Source organism: Panthera tigris, chromosome B2 (genome assembly GCF_018350195.1).
Source record: "Panthera tigris isolate Pti1 chromosome B2, P.tigris_Pti1_mat1.1, whole genome shotgun sequence".
Taxonomy (NCBI): domain Eukaryota; kingdom Metazoa; phylum Chordata; class Mammalia; order Carnivora; family Felidae; genus Panthera; species Panthera tigris.
The window spans coordinates 29,657,471-29,678,243 of record NC_056664.1 but is presented as its reverse complement, the minus strand read 5'-3'; the positions used below and the strand labels follow the sequence as shown (position 1 = coordinate 29,678,243).

The 20,773-nt window shown below is 50.8% G+C and overlaps 1 protein-coding gene across 13 annotated transcripts; it reads left to right on the top strand.

Annotated features, from left to right (window-relative positions):
- Window positions 1–299: 299 nt before the first annotated feature.
- Window positions 300–19,423, top strand: LOC102959504 (psoriasis susceptibility 1 candidate gene 2 protein homolog). 13 transcript variants are annotated; one of them, XM_007090576.3, is made up of 19 exons: window positions 910–1,173; window positions 1,431–1,497; window positions 1,580–1,790; window positions 3,511–3,814; window positions 6,209–6,372; window positions 6,475–6,610; window positions 6,826–6,936; window positions 7,132–7,281; window positions 7,884–7,994; window positions 8,085–8,191; window positions 10,871–10,983; window positions 11,156–11,201; window positions 11,342–11,478; window positions 11,601–11,789; window positions 11,889–11,990; window positions 13,709–13,860; window positions 13,974–14,145; window positions 14,391–14,536; window positions 18,714–18,799. In XM_007090576.3, the coding sequence occupies exons 1-18, from the start codon at window positions 1,024–1,026 to the stop codon at window positions 14,501–14,503; spliced, it is 2,535 nt and encodes an 844-aa protein (XP_007090638.2). In that variant the 5' UTR covers window positions 910–1,023; the 3' UTR covers window positions 14,504–14,536; window positions 18,714–18,799. The 13 variants fall into 13 exon arrangements, 11 of the variants coding, with proteins under 11 accessions (XP_042841858.1, XP_042841857.1, XP_042841860.1 ...); XM_042985924.1 differs by lacking the exons at window positions 910–1,173; window positions 14,391–14,536 and adding an exon at window positions 300–356 and having other exon boundaries at window positions 18,714–19,423; XM_042985923.1 differs by lacking the exons at window positions 910–1,173; window positions 14,391–14,536 and adding an exon at window positions 326–356 and having other exon boundaries at window positions 1,366–1,497; window positions 18,714–19,423.
- The last annotated feature ends 1,350 nt before the right edge of the window (window positions 19,424–20,773 follow it).

Below are 20,773 nucleotides of genomic sequence, written 5' to 3'. Positions count from 1 at the left end.
CACTCCTGATTGGCCAGCTCATTTGTCCTCTTCCCCTCCATTGGGCGGCGTGCTGGGAGTGTCCCTGATCTCCCGCCTTCCTCTTTTTCTGATTAGTTCACAAATTTTCCCGGGTTCCCGGAGTTGGGAGGAGCCGCCAGGGCGCGGAGACATCCCCCAACGCTTTAATTGTGTCCGGCTTTAGACAGTACTGCGCCTGCGCGCATCTCTTTCTCTCCTCCTTCCTGGGTGAAACCGGATTTTAGAGCCGCCCGCCAAGCATCCCGCTTTGCGCAGGCGCAGTCAGAGGCGGAGGCCGCGCCCAGGAGCGAGGTGTAGGGGGTGTGGCTAAAGGGCAGAGGAGGCTCTCGCGCTGGGTAAGGGACGTTCAGGAAGTGTCAGTTGGGGGCGGGAGGGGGTCGAGAGGGGGTATGGGGGTGGGTTCAGGGGTCTACAGGGGAAGAGGGGTACAGGGACCAGGTAAAGGAACAGATGAGGTGGCCCGAATGGCCTTAGAGTTCAGGGTCCAGGAGGGTAGACTCGGATATCTGTAGGAGAGGCGGGGGGGGGGGGGGGGGGGGGGGGGGGGGGGGGGGGGAGGGGATGGGGTGGAGCGAGAACTGAGAACCTGCTAGAGTGCAGGGAAGCAAGTGGGAGATGAGGGGGGAGTAAGGGATCGGAATAATTCCTTCAAGAAAAAATCCGATTAGGCTGTAGCGAGGGTGATAGGAATCCCAGATTGGGAGAAAATAGGTGAATTCTGGTGGGAGGGTGGGGAGACCTTGAAGAGACCTCTCTTGTGCTCTAGGACTCTGGAAAGAGGAGGGTAGGTGGCAGGAATGGCTGCAAAGGGCATAGTGGAGAGAAACTAAGGAAAGTTGATAGAAGGATTTGGGTGAGATGTCAGGAAGCTGGTTTTTCTGCCAAGGGATCTAGGCTGTCTGGATTCCCAGGGGACCTGGAGAGTGTCCTGCCCTACACGTGGTCACATTCATCTGGGGCCAGGCCTTGGGCCAGTGCTTTAATAGGGAAGGACCGGGCGTCATGGCTTGGTGGTGTCTGGATGGGCTTCCTGAAGGCCTTGCTGAGCCATGGAGAGAACTCTGGAGATTGGGCTCACAGCTCCTGCACTGCATACCTCCTTCCTCACCTCCGACCAGGAACAGCAGAGACTGTAGGAACTTAAGGAGGAGGGTAAAGGCTCTGCCCAGAATTCTAAGAGTATGAGTAAAGCCTAAGAGCTCTTTCTCAACCTGTCTCAGTTAATTCCCTCTACCTGATGGTTATTGCCATAGTTCTATCAGGAGCCAGGTTGGGTCAAGCAAGTGATCTTCGGGTATTTCCTACTTGGGAAGTTACTAAAGGATTATGATTTTGTTATTGTAGGGCTTTCTCTTTGGAAGGTGGCCTGAAAATTGATCTGGGGTGTCCTTGTTTCTCCTGTTGTCCAGGAAAACATAGATGACTGGACACAGAATCTAGAGACTTCAAGTAATGTGGAGATGTTTCGACCTTCAGGTCAGTGGGACCAGGCAAGGGGACTGATGATTGTCTCTCCCTCGGAAACTGACCATTTTTGTCATTGTGTGTGATTCCTCAGGTTCCACTGGGCTGATTCCCCCATCCCACTTCCAAGCTCGTCCCCTTCCAACTCTATCAAGAATGGCTCCCACCTGGGTCTCAGACATTCCCCTGGTCCAACCCCCAGCCCATCAAGATGTCTCAGAGAGGCGGCCAGACCAGAGACCTCAAATGATAATGTGGGAACAGGATGTTTCTGGCAATGTGCAGGAGCCAGGGCGGAGAGGCAGGTAGGGATTCATTGTTGCTCTTTCCCTGGGTTTTCTTGCCAGTGAGCTGCCTTTTTTTTTTTTTTTTTTTTAATGTTTATTTTTGAGAGAGAGAGAGAGAGAGAGAAGCGGGGGAGGGGCAGAGAGAGAGGGAGACAGAATCCGAAGCAGGCTCCAGGCTCTGAGAGGTCAGCACAGAGCCCGACGTGGGGCTCCAGCTCATGAACCTCGAGATCATGACCTGAGCCAAAGTTGGATGTTCAACCGCCTAAGCCACCCAGGCGCCCCTCTGCTGACCCTTCTTCACTGAAATAGATTCCTTACCCTGTTGCAGCCCTTAGTTCCATAATTTGTGCATTTTTGTATAAGCAGTTACTGGAGCTTATAATGCATAAATAACAAGGCAATGTGCTGGATGGGGATAGCAAAAATGAATGAGATACTGATATCAATGAACTAAAAATCCTAAGGGAAGAGGTAGATTGACCAACAACCGACGGTAGGTAATGAGCATAATATGAGGCAAGACAAAGAAGTGCAAAGTAGGAGTATAGATAGACTGTTCTATGGTAATATGCATTTATTCTGATGGAGTGCTTGCCATTAGAGCCGGACATGCTATTTGTCAATGTTATGTCTGTAAAAATTCTGATTCTTGTTCTTGATGTTTCATGTGTGTCTTTTCCCAAATGTACTGGAATGTCATTCTACCATTTTGCTCTGGAGTGGGATTGCAGGTGGGTCCACCTTGGACCCTGTTCAAGAGGAAGGAGCATGATGACAAAAGAGGAACACTGGAGTGGGGGTCAGGAGACAGAGACTGCTGCTAGTTTGGCTACCAACTAGGGTCCTTTGGCCAGTCACTTAATGTCTCTAGGCTATAGATCCCTGCCAGTTTGTTTGTTTGTTTATTTGTTTTTAATGTTTATTGATTTTTGAGAGAGAGAGAGGAATGTGTGTGCAAGCTAGAGAGGGGCAGAGAGAGAGGGAGACAGAAAGTCCAAAGCAGACTCTGCGTTGTCAGTGCAAAGCCCAACATGGGGCTCAAATCCACAAACCATGAGATCATGACCCGAGCTGCAGTCGGACACTCAACCGACTGAACCACCCAGGTGCCCCGATCCCCGTCATTTTGAAAGAAAAATCCTGTGGTTCTGGGCCTCAGTGAAGGAGTTGCATCAAGAGCCATGTTAACATAAGCTGGTTTAAACTTTACAAGATACCAGTAGACTATGTAATTTATCAATGTGCTATCAACTCCTCATATGGTATATCTAACGCTCAATAAATGCTTTTAACTAATGCCTGGTCTCACTCTATTGATACTGGAAGCCATGACCTCTCTTCCTCTGAAACTTCCTCAAACTTTTCCTTGCCCTTAAATCAGAATTCAAAAATCTCTGGGTGTCTTCCAGCCTCTCCATTTCAAAATGTGTGTCCTGATGATGTGTGCATTTGATGTTTAATGCATCTGCCTGTACATAGCTCTCTCAACAGAGGTCATATTCCATGATCTCAGCTAGCCTTTAGGTCCTGTGAGCCCTGATAGTGGACCTAATCTGCTTAGTAGGAGCATGATAAATGACAACAGTGATGGAAGTGCAGATATCTCCATGGCCCAACTTCATCCCCCTCATCTCCACACACAGGGTAGAGGGACCCTCTTCTGTCTCCATTTGTCCCCTTGGCCACCCTCCCAGCACCAGAGACAGGTCTCACTTGTGCTAACCTGTCTTTGAAGGTCTGTGGAGCTAGAGGGGTCACAGGCCTTGAGCCAGCAGGCTGAGCTGATCTGTCGGCAGCTGCGAGAGCTGCGGCGACTTGAGGAGGAGGTCCTAGTCCTGCGGGAGACTTCGTTGCAGCAGAAGATGAGGCTGGAGGCCCAGGCCATGGAGCTGGAGGCTCTGGCTCGGGCGGAGAAGGCTGGCCGAGCTGAGGCTGAGGGCCTGCGTGCTGCCTTGGCTGGGGCTGAGGTTGTCCGGAAGAACCTGGAAGAGGGGAGCCAGCGGGACCTGGAGGAGGTTAAGAGGCTGCACCAAGAGCAGGTGAATGTGGGGATGAGAAGGGTTCAGTTTCACAATGGTGAATGGGGCAAAAGCTTCCCAGCAAACAGCAGTTTTCGCAGATCAGGCCCTGTGAGCAGTGGAGTGATGAGATGTTCGGTGAGGGCGAGAGAGCAGATGATCTGGAAAGAGGGATTTGGCTGTTTTGGTCTTTATCCAGATTTCACTTTTCCCCCAAGACTCAGGTGACCTCCACCACCTGAAGCCCTCCTTCCCCTTCCACTAGGAGGTAGTTTGTCTTTCTACTTCACTCCAGGTAACCACTTCATGTGGGAGCATTGTGGGGGTGGTGAGGAGGGTGGGAGAGGGGTCTTAAGGTGGACTGGGGAGGGGAGATGATTCAGTCAGCAAGCCTTGCTCAGTGTTTACTCTTTGCCATCTCTGAGATAGGAGCCGGGACTCTGGGGAGGGCAAATTAGCCTGAGTCCTTGTGGGTGAGGCTGACAGCCTAGTGGGGGACATGCACATTCAATACCTAATTCAATCCTAATTCATTCTTTGCAACTGGGAGAAATGCCATGCAGGAGAAGGACAAGGGAGCCCTAATATGGTCTGGGGGGTTAGGGAAGACCACCCTAACCAGTAGACATGCTAAGAAATGAAACCGTGGGTGAATCTCATTTTTTTTTAAATATAATTTATTGTCATCCATTTTTTTTTTAAGATTTTATTTTTTTAAATAATCTCTACACCCATCATGGGGCTTGAATTTATAACCCCAAGACTAAGAGTCACATGCTCTACCTACTAAGCCAGCCAGGCGCCCCTGGGTGAATTCCTTCATAACCTCAGATTGGGGAAGCCTTTCTACCTATGAATCCAAATCCAGAGCCATTAAAAGACTGATACATTGGCTTTGTAATATTAAATTTAGAAATTACAAAATTAAAGAGTATATACAGTTCATATCACAGGAAAAGGCTAATGTCCCTCATATGCCTAGAAATTGACAAGGGAAGGGTAGCAATCTAGCCAGAAAATGGACAAAGGAGATAGTTCAAAGAAAAATATAAATGGCCTTTAGATTTATGAAGAATGCTTCATGATAAATTGTCATTTGTGCTAAATAGGAGTTGGCTGGTTAGCTGGCACATGGGGAGGTGATGGGAGCTGGGCAACACTGGTAGCATGGGGGATATGAGGAGGCCAGAGGGGCTTGAGTGCTGGAGATAAGAGAGGCCCTGGATGGTGTGTGGACAGTGAGGCCTCGGGGCCTGTTCAGAACTTTGTACTTTACCTTGAGAGCAATGCGCAACTGTTGAAAAGTTTTCAATAGGGAAATGACATGATCAGATTTGTATTTTATGTCTAAAAAGACCAGTTTTATGGGGCACCTGGCTGGCTCATTTGGTAGAGCATGCGACTCTTGATCCTGGGGTTGTGACTTTAAACCCTAGGTCCAGTGTAGAGCGTACTTAAAAATAAATAAAATAAGAAGACCAGCTTTGTGATTTACGTCCAAAATGATCACTTCATGGTATGGACATAGGGCTGGAGGGGGCAGAGTCCTTTCCAACAGGGTGTGGCAGAGAGCTGTGTGGAAGCAAGATCATTCCAGATGATGAATAGGTGGTAGGATGGAGCGGGTGGTAGGGGGCCTAGGGAGGCCTTCTGAGCAGGTGACATCGCCTGAGGTCTGAAGAGTTGGGGGAAGCCAAGCCTCAGGCAGACTCCGCTGTGGGAAAGAGCTGGTTTGTTAGTGCAGAAGGGAGGGCATTGTGGCTGGAGCAGAGTGGGCAGTGGAGAGCGGTAGAAGCTGAGCTCAGAGACGTGGGCAGAGGCCACGGTAGGTCAGGCTTCACAGGCTGAGGGCAGAAGATGGGTTTTGTTGTCTGTGCCATGATAAGCCGCTGAAGGCTTTTTTGTTCTTTATGTTTATTTTTGAGAGAGACAGACAGAGCGCGAGTAGGGGAGGGGCAGAGAAAAGGAGACAAAATCTGAAGCAGGCTCCAGGCTCTCAGCACCAAGCTGGACATAGGGCTCGAACCCAGGAACCATGAGATAATGACTTGAACTTAAGTCAGCTGCTTAACCGACTGAGCTACCCAGGCATTCCAAGCCACCAAAAGCTTTCAAAGACTGGTCAGGAGTGTGTTGCTGTTGTACAAGCCAGAGATGAGGGCGGCTTGCTAAGGTTAGTGGCGGTGGAGACAGAAGTGAAGGGGGGAGACTGGCAGGAACTGCTGATGGATTGGAAGGTAGATGGAGGACAATGAGGACTGTCTCCATTTTGCCATATGCAGTTGGGTGATTTGCTGGGTTGTGGTCTAAGGTCACAGAAGGTAGGGGTGAAGAGACAGGGCCTGAGCAGGAGTGGATTTACCAAGTCCAGATGTAGTGAGCTGGCTCCTGCTGTGCCCTCTCTTCTCTCCACAGCTCTCCTCTTTGACGCAGGCTCATCAGGAGGCTCTTTCTAGTTTGACCAACAAAGCTGAGGGCTTGGAGAAATCTCTGAATAGTCTGGAAACCAGGAGGGCAGGGGAAGCCAAGGAGCTGGCTGTGGCCCAGAAGGAGGCTGAGCTGCTGCAGAAGCAGCTGAGGTAAAGGGGGGGGTGGACTTAAGGGGGACCTGGTGGTTGGTGGGTGTGGTGGGTCTCCAGGGTGCCTCACCGATTGCTGCCTTATTCTGACCCCAACCCTAGCAAGACCCAAGAAGATTTGGAAGCACAGGTGACCTTGGTTGAGAATTTAAGGAGATATGTGGGGGAGCAAGTCCCTCCTGAGGTTCAAAGCCAGACTTGGGAATCAGAGCGACAGGAGCTTCTAGAAACTGTGCAAGTGAGTGAGTACAGGGTGCCTCTGTGTGGGGGCTGGACGTGGGGTGGGAGGGCTCAGGGATCAGATCCTGGGACAGGAGTGGCCCCCTGAAGAAGAGCACAGTGCCCAGGAGCGAAGGCAGTGCTGTCGAGGGGCAGCGTGCTGCCTGCTGCATGAGGGCCTGTGTGGAGGTTCTACAGAGGCGGTGGCTCTCGCCCTCCCTCTCCCATACGCAGCACTTGCAGGAGGACCGGGATGGCCTGCACACCACAGTGGAGCTGCTGCAGGTGCGTGTGCAAAGCCTCATGCACATCCTTGCCATGCAGGAGGAGGAGCTGGCCAGGAAGGTAGGCCCCTGGTGGCTCTCTGTGTGTGGGAGGCGTTCGCATGCTGCCAGAACCTCCTGGGATCTTCTTTTCTGTGAACACTTCTTGCTGTGACTCTTGTTGCTTGGTGTGGCCAGACAAAACAAAACGACACCCCACCCCCTTCCTCTGCCCCCCCCCAGGAACCCACACTTCCACCCTTCCTCCACCCCGCAGGTTCAACCTTCAGATTCCCTGGAGCCTGAATTCACTAGGAAGTGCCAGTCCCTGCTGAAGCGCTGGCGCGACAAAGTGTTTGCCCTCATGGTACAGCTGAAGGCCCAGGAGCTGGAGCACAGAGGATGCAGGGAGCAGCTGAAGGGACAGGTTGCTTGACTCCCGCTCTCTTTCTCTCCATATTCCCCCTCCCCCCCTCCCCCCCCAACCCCTGGCTCCTTACATGAGGGATGCTACTTGTCCAGCAAAGATTTATTGAGTGGCTACCATGTGCTGGGAACATAGCCCTGAACAGAGACAAGTACTACTGTCAGGGAGCTTGCATTCTGGAGCAGGGCACACAGGCCACAACAGGCAAGCACACAATTAGATGATGTCAAAGAATTATGTGTGCTTTAAAGAAAAATGTAAAAGATAAGTGACGGAAAGAGACCATGGCGTCAGCCGGCTTTAGGTAGGATGGTCAGGAATGGCTTTTCGGAGGAGGTGACGATGCTCAAGGATGGCGGCATGGGCAGTGGCAGTGAGTCTTTGTGGGTATGTCACAGGTGGTTCCTCAAGGGGTGGGGGGGGGGCACATGGAACATGCTTCTGAAAGGAAACCTGGACTCAGACTCCATTCTCAGGAACCCAGGCTCATCTCCCTGCATGATGTTCTCCCGGAGACTTTGGCACCAGCCCCTTCATTCCCAGTGCCCCCCTCCAGCTTTCCGCTCCAGCTGTGCCCTGTCCCGCATCCTCTCCTCCCACAGGTGGCAGAGCTCCAGGAAAGAGTTGTGGCCCAGAGCCAGGAGCAGGCCATCCTGCAGCGCTCCCTGCAGGACAAGGCCGCAGAGGTGGAGGTGGAGCGGATGGGCGCCAAGGTCTGTGTCTGAGACAGGCGGAGGCTGAGGGAGGTCAGGGATGTCCCCGGAGTTGGGAGGGGACCCCTCTTTTCACTGTATCCTTCCCAGGCCCTGCAGATAGAGCTGAACCGAGCTCAGGAGGCCCAGCGCCGGAGGCAGCAGCACACGGCCACAGCTGAGGAGCAGCTGAAGCTTGTGGCCAATTCTGTCAGCAGGTATCTGGGGTGGAGGGTGGGTGGAGTAGCATTTCTGCTACCCCAGCTTCCTGGGCACCTTGGAGGTTAAGAGTTTCAGGCAAGAGGGGCTGGAGAGCTGGCCATTGGAGGATGCAGGGCTAAAGGTGTGTAGCCCTGGAAAAGTCCCTGTGCTGGTTTTCCCCTGGGGCAGCCTGCTCCACATTCATCAAAGGTCACTTGTTATGACTCCTGTGCACGTTTGGCTGGAGGCGAGGCCATGCTTCCTCCTGTAGTTCAGTTCCCCTGGGAGGATCTCCACCTTCAGAGTTGTTTGAGGATGGGGAGTGTGGATACTCCATCTTTCTTTCTTTAAAATTTTATGCCCTGTTTAGTTCGAACCACGTTTTAGTCTATTTTATTTTTTTAATTTTTAACATTTGTTTATTTTTGAGAGAGAGACAGAGAGAGAAGCAGAGAGAGGGAGGGAGACACAGAATTCGAAGCAGACTCCAGGCTCTCAGTTGCGGATGCGGGGCTTGAACCCACAAACTGTGGGATCATGACCTGAGTGGAAGTCAGGCACTTAACTGACTGAGCCACCCAGGTGCCCCTCTATTTATTTTAAAGCTGCACACCTACTGGCTTATTTGATATTCCATCTGAAATGTATGCCAGTTTCCTTTTCAATCAATTGCAAGTCTGTGTCTCTCATACCAACTTCCTAGGATTTTGCTTCTTGACTCTTGTTTTATAACCTTTAGAAAGACCTCTAAGGGAGAAACATACTTTCTTTGTGTGGGTAACAGCCCCTCCTCAGCTTTGGACTTTGGGATACTGAGGTGGCTCTCACAGTGCTCCTGGCACAGTGCCTAGCTTGTCATCTACACTCTGTAAATGTTTACCATTACCATGAGGCTGTTCTGAATGGATCACGTAAGAATATTGGTGTAGCAAATACCTTCTATTGGATTTGTACCTGGGGGACTAATTTCACTTAAAAATTATGAAAAACTTCCACTTTGCATGGGATTGGAGAGACTAGTTATAACGAACCACCCCAGATTCAACTCCCTGCATGGGCCTCCTGTCCCCAGGAGAGCGGGAAGGTATGCTGTACACAGGGTTTTACTTTGGCATCAGGACATCACTGAAATGGTTGTTGCTAATGATTGGTTGCCAAAAAGTCCACGAGGCTTAAAACAACCTCGCTCAGATTATTGCCAGGTTTGTTAGATAGTCTCTAGATGGCCTGGAGACCTTGTCAGAAAATGGCTTTAAGGGGCACGTGGATGGCTCAGTTGGTTAAGCATCCGACTCTTGGTTTCTGCTCAGGTCATGATCTCACGGTTGAGTTCGAGCCTCGCATCAAGCTCTGCACTGACAGTGCGGAGCCTCCTTGGGATTCTCTTTCCCTCTCTCTCTCTGCCCCCCCCCCCCCCCATAAAGTAAATAAAAACTTGAAAAAAATGGCTTTAATAAGAGCCACAGGAGGTGTTGGAAGCATCTGCTCACACCATTTTTTAGATAACTGATCTCTGCTGTGCTGCTAGGAATATAACTGTCAGCCTTTGTCATTCATTTATGTACACTTGGACTCTCCTGGAGTATTCCACCCCTGCCCTGAGATGCAGGTCCTCCTCCCAGCGGGGGCTGTGTAGGCTTCTCAGCTTTCGTGCACCACGCTGGTCCTGCTTTGGGCACAGCCAGCTGATAAAGCATGGGTATCTGGCCTTCACTGGTATCAAGGAATTGTTGGAGAGAATAGCTTTGATCAAAAACTAGGTTATGAGAAATAAACCTTGCAGGTTGCTTGAAAAGATACACAGTCAGGTAATGCTTTCTTGGGGTGAGGGCCCCTTAGAAAACTGATGGAAGTTATGTACTCTGTTTCTTAGGAAAAGTGCACCTAAATGCTGTATACCCAGATGTAGCATACAATACCAGATTACCAAAGCCAGGAGACATGTTAGGTGCCTGCAGGCAAAAAAGTCCAAATCGGCTAGAGATGAGCCAGCTTTATGGCACTCGTTGTAGCCTGTGTGAATCATTTGTACTGAACTCTACTGTGTATATGGGCTCTGGGTCCAGATGAGGTATGTGACCCCATGAAGCTCATTCTTGCTCATTACTGCAAGGCTCTTGTTAAAGACACTGATTGCGAGGAGCCAAATGAGAGGCTTACTGTAGGTTTGGGGACCAAGCATAGCTGTGCTGTCCTTATGAGAAAGGGGATCATTTTTTTTAATGTTTATTTATTTATTTTGAGAGAGAGAGTGTTGAGCAGTGGAGAGGGGCAGAGAGAGGGAGAGAGAGGATCCCAAGCAGGGCTCTGCATTGTCAGCGCAGAGCCCGATGAGAGGCTCGAACTCACGAACCACAAAATCATGACCTGAGCCGAGATCAAGAGTCAGACACTTAACCAACTGAGCCACCCAGGCGCGCACTCCTCAACTGGATCATTTTTATCTAACATACACCAAAGGACTTAGGCTCTCGGGTTTTCTTCCTTATTTGGCTGAGGAGCTCAGACGTGACTGGCGGGACAAAGAGTTGGTGCTCCAGCCCTGGCTTCAGCTTCTCTTTTCCCTGCTATGTTCTGCCCTTCCCTGCTCCCCACATGTTAAGCAGTAGAGGATAGAAGTTGTCCCTACAGGTCACATCAAGTCCTTTTGGGAATGAGGTGGGGTTGAAGTGTTGCTAACCTCATGTCTTCCTCAGCTTCCAGACCTGGCTCCAGAGCACCGTGGCTGACATGGAACGGGCCACCACACGGCTTCCCAGCCTCAGCAGCCGAGTCAGCTATGCCGTCCGCAGAGTCCACACCGTTCAGGGTAGGTAGGGCAACTGCCAGACCCACTGTAGCCTTCTTCCCCCATCTTTCTCATCCCACACCCGTCCCCCTGCCTACATGCCACCAGTCCCTGAATCTCTTCCCCTTACTCCCCTCTTCCCTTTTTTCCTCCTCGAACTCCTCTCTGTTGTTCTCTGCCTTTTCTCCTCCAGGCCTGATGGCTCGAAAACTGGCCCTTGTTCAGCTGCGCCAGGAGAGGTGAAGTTTAGGGCACTTTGAGGTGGATGGGAGGGAGTTAAGGTGTTGTTTGCTGGGACCCCAAACAGTGAGGACTGAGGAGGGATGGGGGCTTAGGGATCAGGCTGGGTGATTTCCCCTCTTTCTCTTCCCTGCCCCAGCTGCCCCCAACCCCCACCGGCCACAGATGTGAGCCTTGAGTTGGAGCAGCTGCGGGAAGAACGGAACCGCCTGGACACAGAACTGCAGCTGAGTGCCCATATCATCCAGCGGGAGGTGGGCCAGGCCCGGGAGCAAGGTACTCTTGGTCCTGGAGTCCCTGGGCTGAAGCACAGGCCTGAATTGGGTGCCTTGTGGGTGGAGAGGAGGGAAGAGCTGGGGCCTGGCAAGGGGAGGCCTGTGAGTGCCGCCTCTTCCCAGGGGAGGCGGAGCGGCAGCAGCTGAGCAAGGTCGCCCAGCAGCTGGAGCAGGAGCTGCAGCGGACCCAGGAGTCCCTGGCTAGTGTGGGGCTGCAGCTGGAAGCGGCTCGCCAGGGCCAGCAGGAGAGCACACAGGAGGCTGCCAGTCTCCGACAGGAACTGACCCAGCAGCAGGAGATCTATGGGCAAGGTGTGCCGGAGGGGAAATGGGTTTACCCTGGAGGACTGGGGGAGCGGAGAACCAAGGCTCCCCCTGTCACACCCGATTTGCACCTCCCCACCCCCCCAGCTCTGCAAGAGAAGGTGGCTGAAGTGGAAACTAGGCTTCGGGAACAGCTCTTAGAAACAGAGAGGAGATTGAATGAGGCTCGGAGGGAGCATGGCAAGGCAGGTGAGATTTGCTGGGATGCACATGGGCTTCTGGGGAGATTCAGGAAGTGTTGGACATAGGTTTTTTAAAAGCTGTTTTGGTAGTATGCAAATAATGAAGTTATCAAGAAATGGCACAAATTCTCAGGTGGTGAACACACTCAGGTAGCCAGTGCCCGTATCAAGCACTGGCATGTGACCAGCCCCGAGCCTCCTAAGCCCCTCCCAGCCACTCCCCTTCACAAAGGCAACACCCATCCCAACCTCATACCAACAGTTACCCCCAGTTTTTTTTTCCCATAACACAATATGCATTTATTCTCTCACAGCCCTGGAAGTGAGAAGCTAGAATTCTGAACTCAAGATGCACACAGGGTTGGTTCCTACTAGAGGCTCTGAGGGACAATCTGTTTTATGATCCTCTCCTGCCTTGTGGCAGTTGCTGGCAGTCTTTGGTGTGTAGGCACATCATTCCATTCTCTGTCTCCATCTTTACATGGTGTTCTTTCCTGTGTGTGTCTACCCCCAACATTTTTTTTTTCAAGTGTTTTATTTATTTTTTTTTTGCAAATTTGTTTTTGTTTTTTTATGTTTGTTTATTTTTGAGAGAGACATAGCTCGAGTGGAGGAGGGATGGGGGTGGGGTGTGGAGAGAAAGAGAGAGAATCCCCAGCAAGCTCCAAGCTGGCAGTGCAGAGCCTGAGACAGGGCTCAAACTCAATGAAACTGTGAGATCATGACCTGAGCCAAAACTAAGAGTTGGACGCTTAACTGACTGAGCCACCCAGGAGCCCCTCAAATATTTTGTTTTTAAGTAGTCCGCACCTAACATGGGGCTTGAACTCAAAAACCCAAGATCAAGAGTCATGCTCTACCTACTAAGCCAGCTAGGAGCCTCCCCCCAACTTTTTATTAGGAAAAAGTTCAAATACCTACACAAGTTATGAGTCACATAATGCCCACTTGTATACCTCTAACTAGATGTTAACAGTTAATTATTATCTTTTTCAATTAAAAAAAATGTTTATTTTGAGAGACAGCAGGGGAGGAACTGAGAGAGAGAGGGAGAGAGAGAATCCCAAGAAGGCTCCATGCTCATCAAGGAGCCGAACGTGGGGCTTCATCTCACTGCTGTAAGATCACAACTTGAGCCGATATCAAGAGTTGGATGCTTAGCTAACTGAGCCACCTAGGTGCCCCAAGATTTTATTTTTTAGGTAACCTCTACACCCAATGTGGGGCTTGAACCGATCATCAAGAGTCACACGTTCTGCCACCTGAGCCAGCCAGGTGCCCAGCAGTTCCTAATCGTTTGCTACATTTTCTCTATCCATATATACACATACACTGATACATGCATTTTTTGGGGAATCATTTAAAATAAGTTACAAACATTATGACCATTCAGCTGCATCTCCTACAAGGAGGAAAATTTCCTACATAACCTCAATATGATTGTCACATTAAGAACATTAATTGCACAAAATCTAATATCCAGTTCATATTCAGATTTCCCCTAAGTTCAGGGATGGGGAAGGTACTTTGGGTTCACAGGACCATAGGGTCGTGGAGCATTAGCCACCAGACAGAAGAGACAGTCCTAGAGCATAAATGGCTTCCCTGAGCCATAGAGCTGGGGGCCCGGTGTTCCTGCCCATCATTCCAGTACTATTCTCATGGTGCCTCTTTGCCTCTGGGCTGCCCCACACCTGTGCCCTCTGTGCCCTGGCTTCCACATAGTGGTCTCCCTGCGCCAGATGCAGCGCAAAGCCACCCGGGAAAAGGAACGGAACCAGGAGCTCAGGCGCCTGCAAGATGAGGCCCGGAAGGAGGAGGGGCTGCGGCTGACCCAACGCCTGCAGGAGCTAGAAAGGGACAAGAACCTTATGCTGGTAGGGGATGGCAGAGACCAGGGCCCTTCTTGAGCTGGTGGGGGAGCAGAGGTGTAGAAGAAGGAGGCTCGGCTCTGCCTGGGTTTGGTGGCGTTTAACCCTCTCCTTCCCAGGCCACCTTGCAGCAGGAGGGTCTCCTCTCCCGTTACAAGCAGCAGCGACTGTTGGCAGTTCTTCCTTCCCTGCTGGATAAGGGGAAATCTGTGGAGTCCGGCCCCAGGGCCCCAGGGTCTTCAGCACCTGTGCCTCCAGCAGTAGCACCCACCAGCAGAGAGTCCATAAAAGGTAATGGTCCATGTAGGAAGGGACACATGAGGGGGACTTTAGCAGTCTTTCCTCCAGACACTCTTAACGCATGAGCATTGTTCTCCATGACCCTTGGAGGCCCAATAACCTCTCTTATCCATGCCTATCTTGGGCCAGAGAACCCTCTCCCTCATAACTCTCCCATCCGATGCCCTGTTCTCTGCGCGGTAGTTGCAACAGCCTTCTCTCGGTGGGCTCCTATCCCTTGGGGTCTTCTTTCCCAGGATCGCTCTCTGTCCTGCTCGATGATCTGCAGGGCCTGAGTGAGGCCATCTCCAAAGAGGAAGCTGTTTCTCAAGGAGACAACCAGAACTATCCTCCTCCAGTCTGCCTCTGAGCAGCGGGCACTCTGAGCAGCAGGGGGCTCAAGGTGGGCGGGGAGGATCTTGGAGAAGTGGGGTGGGGTAGGGAGGTCAGCCAGCTGCCCTCGTGGACACGAGCTACCAAGATGTCTGTGAATTCTTCTGTAGCACAATAAAGATGAATACAGTAGGAGCCATGTTGTCTCTGGGAATGGAAGGGAATTCTCCCAGCAGCCATTGCTTTCCGGAAAATGTGAGGAGTCCCTCACAGCTATTTCTCTAGGTGGTGCCTTTTTCAAAACCCCTTTTCCTGGGCTGCTTGGGAAGTTTTTTGAGAAGCTCCAGGTTTTCTTTATTCTCAACTTTTTTTTTTTTAATTTTTTAATGTTTATTTATTTTTGAGAGAGGGAGACAGAGTGCAAGCGGGGGAGGGGCAGAGAGAGAGAGGGAGACACAGAATCGGAAGCAGGCTCCAGGCTCAGAGCTGTCAGCACAGACCCCTATGTGGGGCTCGAACTCACGGACCGTGAAATCATGACCTGAGCCTAAGTCAGATGCTTAACCGACTGAGCCACCCAGGCGCCCCTCAACTTTTGTTTTAAAACTCTTTACCTCTTGGGGTGCCTGGGTGGCTCAGTCGGTTTAGCGTCTGACACTTGGTTTCGGCTCAGGTCATGATCTCACAGTTTCTGAGTTCTAGCCCCACTTCACCCTCTCTACTGTCAGCACAGAGCCTGCTTCAGATCCTCTGTCCCTCTCTCTCTCTGCCCCTTCCCCACTTGCACTCTCTCTAGAAAAAGAGAAAAAAACCCAACTCTTTACCTCTGGAAGATAATCACTGTCAGGAATGAGGAATATAAGACATCACTCATTTGACAGGAATCTCAGAGCTAAGGCGGTGTCGTTGTTCAGAGGCTGCAGTGATGGCTTGATGGGTGGGTCCCTGCTCCCACAGCACTGACATCAGGGTAGGGGGGACAGATGATGGACAAGTACCTAAGTGGGCAAAGCAGCATTGCCATGAAGAGAAGACACATACAGTGATGTGATAGAACCTGACTGGGGAGAGACAGCTAGATGAGGGGACAAGAAAGGCCTTGAGGAGATGTGTGGAGACCTGCTTTGCTGCGGAAAGCAAGCAGAGGAGCCACACCGGCAGGACTCCAGAAGAGTCCTGCGGAGGACAGACAAGCACAGAGGCCGAGTGGGAAGGGAGGACCTGGTAGAGGGGATTTTATCTAAGTCAGTAGGAAGCCCTTGGGGTAATTTAAAGCTGGGAAGCAGCCACACAATTAGGCTGATTTTTTTGTTGTTGTTGATGTTTAATTTTGAGAAAGAACATGAACGGGGTGGAGGGGCAGAGAGAGAGGAGGACAGAGGATCCGAAGCGGGCTCCTTGCTGACAGCAGCAAGCCTGATGTGGGACTTGAACTCACGAACCAGGAGATCATGACCTGAGCCAAAGTCGGACATTCAACCCAGGAGCCCCTAGGGTGACATTTTTTTTTAATTGTTTTTTCTTAATGTTTTTATTTTTGAGACAGAGAGAGACAGAGCATGAGCAGGGGAGGGGCAGAGACAGAGGGAGACACAGAATCCGAAGCAGGCTCCAGGCTCTGAGCCATCAGCACAGAGCCCGATGCGGGGCTCAAACTCACAGACTGTGAGATCATGACCTGAGCCGAAGTCGGACGCTCAACCGACTGAGCCACCCAGGCGCCCCTAGGGTGACATTTTTAAGAGTTAGTTTGGCTGGCTGTGGAGGACGGGGTTTGGGTGCGGGGAGGGATGAAGAGTGGGGGCTAGGAGGGTACTGGGGGCTGGGGAGAGATGGGCTCCAGAATGGGGAGGTGGGTTGGGCTTGGCTTGGGGAGTGTTGGGGGGGAAGGAGCAGAATGAAGGGTTCAAAGTGACACCACTGTCCCTCACTAGGAGGCAGCAGATGAGGTGGGGAATAGCCTGGGCAGGAAGGGTGTTCTGTTTGGAAGGCTTTCTGAGAAGCTCACTAGACCTTCAGACCAGAGGAGGCTTTCCTGAGGAAGAGGTTCTAAGGGGGTCTCTGAGAGACTTCGACAAGACTTGGACCAAGGCTTAAAGGTCCCAGGCAGTGGGGGGCCACAGAGAGCTGGCACCAAGGACCAGGGAAGCAGTCACAGGGGCCGGTGAGCAGGGTTCCAGAGAGAGGAGGAAGAGGCTGAGATGACTGGGGAAGCAGAGGCAGGTCCCTCCTAAGGCTCTGGGCTGTGACTGATGGAGCCTGCTCTGGGGTGGGGAGAAGGAGTCAGAATGTCCTCATACTTCTCACCTGCCATCACCCCAGTTGGCTTCTGGATGAAATTCTTCAGATGTCACTGCTTGGGAGGGCCCCTGGGTGTCTGATGAAGGCACATGCTGGAAAGCAGTCTAGAGGGGAGTGGAAGTTCCAAGGGTAAAACTGAGTCCCAAGGGGGAGGCTCGGGGTGCTGGCTGAGACCATCCCCGCTGCATCCTGTGTGTTTAAACAGGAGCAACTCTCCCTGCTCCTCCCTGAGCGTCCTGCCTCCCAGCCCCTGTAATTATACTGCTTCCCCACGCAAGGCTTGCTCCCATTTCTTGGCTTCCAATGGCTCCAAGGGATGAAAGGTAGAAGTCCTTGTGATTACGGAATTGAGAGCTGGGTATTGATTGCTTCAGGGTGTGTAGGGAGGAGGATGTGAAAACAAAGGTGGGGTGACCAAGGTCTAGATCATTGATAGAGCTGGGGTGGCTGGGTCCCAAAATGAGGGGGGGGACTAAAATGAGGGACGCCACCGTCAGAGGTTACACATCAGCCATGGCCTTCCAAACGGGTTTGACCAGTTAGGTTCTGATGGGATTCCTTGTGTCACTGGGCTGGCCCCTCCCCAGAGATTGGACACCTCCTCTCCCGCCTCCCCTATAAAGTCTCTTGGGGTTCCCAGGCACCTAGACTCAGCCCACCCCCAACTTTGGGGGCCAGGAGATAGACATGATGTTCAACTGGAAGCTACTGGGGATCCTGGTCCTTTACCTGTATGCCGTAGGTAAGCCAGGAGTGCAACCTGGGTTGTTGGAAGATGGTCAAGTGAGGTGAGGGTGAATTAGATGCATAGGGATGGAGGAGATTCTGGGTATTCACGTGAGGAGAAGAGTTAAGAGGTTGAAGGTGATGTAACTCAGTGTTTTTACTGGTTCAGGTGTAGGTCCATGTGGCAATTTCAATCAGAATCCAGTTGTATAGGCAAGTATTCTTCACAGCTGAGGACTGTGTGAAAGAGGGTGGGTGTCACTGCAGAGGCTGGGATCTGGGTGCCACATGGGCCCAAGGTGTAAATGGCTTTGGAGGTACAGACCAGCACAGAGACCGTGCTATTGGGGGTCCCAGCCAGGGTGGATGGAGCTTATATCAGGTCCTGTCAATTTAAAGTTGGTCAAGTTAGGGGTGCTTGAGTGGCTTAGTCAGCTGGGTGTCCGACTCTTGATTTCAGCTCAGGTCATGATCTTATGGTTCATGAGATTGAGCCCTGCACTGGGCTCAGCACTGAGTGTAGAGCTTACTTAAGATTTTCTCTCTCTCAAAAAAGAAAGAAAGTTGGTCAAGTTAATGATACCAGATAGGGTTCTTATGTCATTTTAAGATCAAAGATACACTTTGTAAATGTGTAAAGTTTCTTTGAGAGTTACTTTTTAAAATTTATTTTCTTTTTCTTTTTTAATTTTTTAAAAAATGTTCTTTTTTGAGAGAGAGAGCACAAGCCGGGCAGAGAGGAGCTGAAGCGGGCTCCGTGCTGACAGCAGAGAGCCCGATTTGGGCCTTGAACTTGCAAGTCATGAGATCATGACCTGAGCCAAAGTTGGATGCTCAACTGACTGAACCACCCAGGTGCCCTCCCCCCTTTTTAAAGTTTATTTATTTTGAGAGAGAGAGAGAGAGAGAGAGAGCAGGGAGGGGCAGAGAGAGGGAGAGGGAGAGTGAATCCCAAGCAGGCTCTGCACTGTCAGTGGAGAGCCTGATGCAGGGCTCAAAGGCACCAACCCTGAGATTATGACTGGAACCGAAATCAAGAGTCAGATGTTCAACCGACTGAGCCACCTAGGCACCCCGAGTGAGTTAACTTTTGAGATGTGTTTGTGGTGTCAGCTCAGGGTGTGGTCTATCTCAGAGATGCTATGCCTTCTGGGTCTCTAGCTGGGGGAGGAGGGATCTGGCCCTCATCACCTTTTACCTTTCTCCTTCCACCTCCACAGGCATCTCAGGCAACGGAGACCACCCCTCTCACCCACCCACAGAGGCTGGAGAAGAGGATGGGTCCCCAACATTGCCTCAGGGCCCCCCAATCCCTGGTGACCCTTGGCCAGGGGCACCCCCTCTCTTTGAGGACCCTCCACCTCCTGGCCCCAGTCGTCCCTGGAGAGACCTGCCTGAATCTGGAGTCTGGCCTCCTGAGCCCCCAAGAACCGATCCCCCTCAACCTCCCCGGCCTGATGATCCCTGGCCAGCAGGACCCCAGCCTCCAGAAAACCCCTGGCCACCTGCTCCTGAAGTGGACCATGGATCTCAAGAGGAGCCAGATCTTGACCCACCCCGGGAAGAATACAGATAGAGGGATTCCCCAGAGGCATCTCAGTGCCCTCCAAGCCCACCTGAACCCTTCTGATTCCCCTTCAGTTCTCCCCAATTTATCCTCCATTTCTTTCCTCATTCTTTCAATTAATTCTGAATTCTCAGTATTTCCTGTCCACTTTTGAGTTCCGCCCACATTTCCCCACCAGTTTTCTCTGACAACTGAAGCATACACCCCTACCTCATGTCCAGTCCTCCCCCAGTACTTGCTTCCCAACTTCCTCTTTCCCACTCCTGCCCCACACTGTGTTTTCTGCTGCCGCCTGGTGGCCTACAGCTGCAAACTATCAGGAGACCAAAACGGCGCTTCCATGAAATGGAAAAATAAAAAAAACCCATGTTTTCTTAATTTTGAATCTAGGCTGCTTCTTTGCCAATGATTAGGTCTTTGAATATTGAAATGCCTTCCTCAGAGCACAAACCTACAGAGATCTGGAAGTAATATGAGTTCCTGGCTTGCCCATAATTATGCATAAGGATGTGGAACTCAGCAGAAGGAAGTTGGAAATGTAACTATCAGAATTACAAGGGCATTCAGACCCACATTTCTCCCATTCTGGAACCCCTATTTTGGAGAATGAGAAACCAAGTTACGTCTCTTTTTAATAGCTCATGGCTTGCACACCCCTGGCTGAACATGAAAACTTTCCCAGGGGCATGTGGGCAGGACTAAGTTCTAAGGGGATCAATTTCCAGAAGTATATGTACCCCTTCCAAAAATGAATCTGCCTGATGACTGTACCATGTTTTCATTTTCCACTGGTGTCCAATAACAAACCACCCTTCTCCCTCTGGACAGAGAAAAGCCAAGCTCTCTTGCTCACCTTGAACTGGAGGAGAGTGCTCTTCCTGGAGCTAGCAAACAAAAATCAGTGGGGAATAGAAACCAGCCCTTTCCATCTCATTAAGAGATGCATCTTTTTTTTTTTTAATTTTTTTTAACATTTATTCATTTTTGAGACAGAGAGAGACAGAGCATGAACGGGGGAAGATCAGAGAGAGAGGGAGACACAGAATCTGAAACAGGCTCCAGGCTCTGAGCTGTCAGCACAGAGCCCGACGCAGGGCTCGAACTCACAGACCGCGAGATCATGACCTGAGCTGAAGTCGGACGTCCAACCGACTGAGCCACCCAGGCACCCCAAGAGATTCATCTTAAATAAAAGCTTATTCTGTTTAATCATCGTCAATATTTGTAGTTTTGACCAACTGTGTCTTGTAATAATTGTAGTTATAAATCCACTGCAGCATAACTGTTCGTAACACAGTCTTGTGGTCACAGAAAATAAATTTCAATTTATATACATATTTTTGTTACAGAGATATATGAAAAGACTTCCCCCCAAATACAATAAAATACAAAAAAAGCAATACAATGAAAATATATTTCATTAGGATAAAACTAGGAAGAGTGGAATGGAAAAAACTAAACAAAAATAAGTTAAATTTGCTGACTGGTTAAAAGGCTTGCTCACTTATTAAAAGGGTGTTGTAGATATGAAAATGTTACAGCATTTCATCTGAATACAGTTTTTTTTTTTTAATGTTTTTATTTATTTTTGAGACAGAAACAGAGCATGAGCTGGGGAGGGGCAGAGAGAGAGGGAGACACAGAATCTGAAGCAGGCTCCAGGCTCTGAGCTGTCAGCCCAGAGCCTGACTCCTGGCTCAAACTCACAGACTG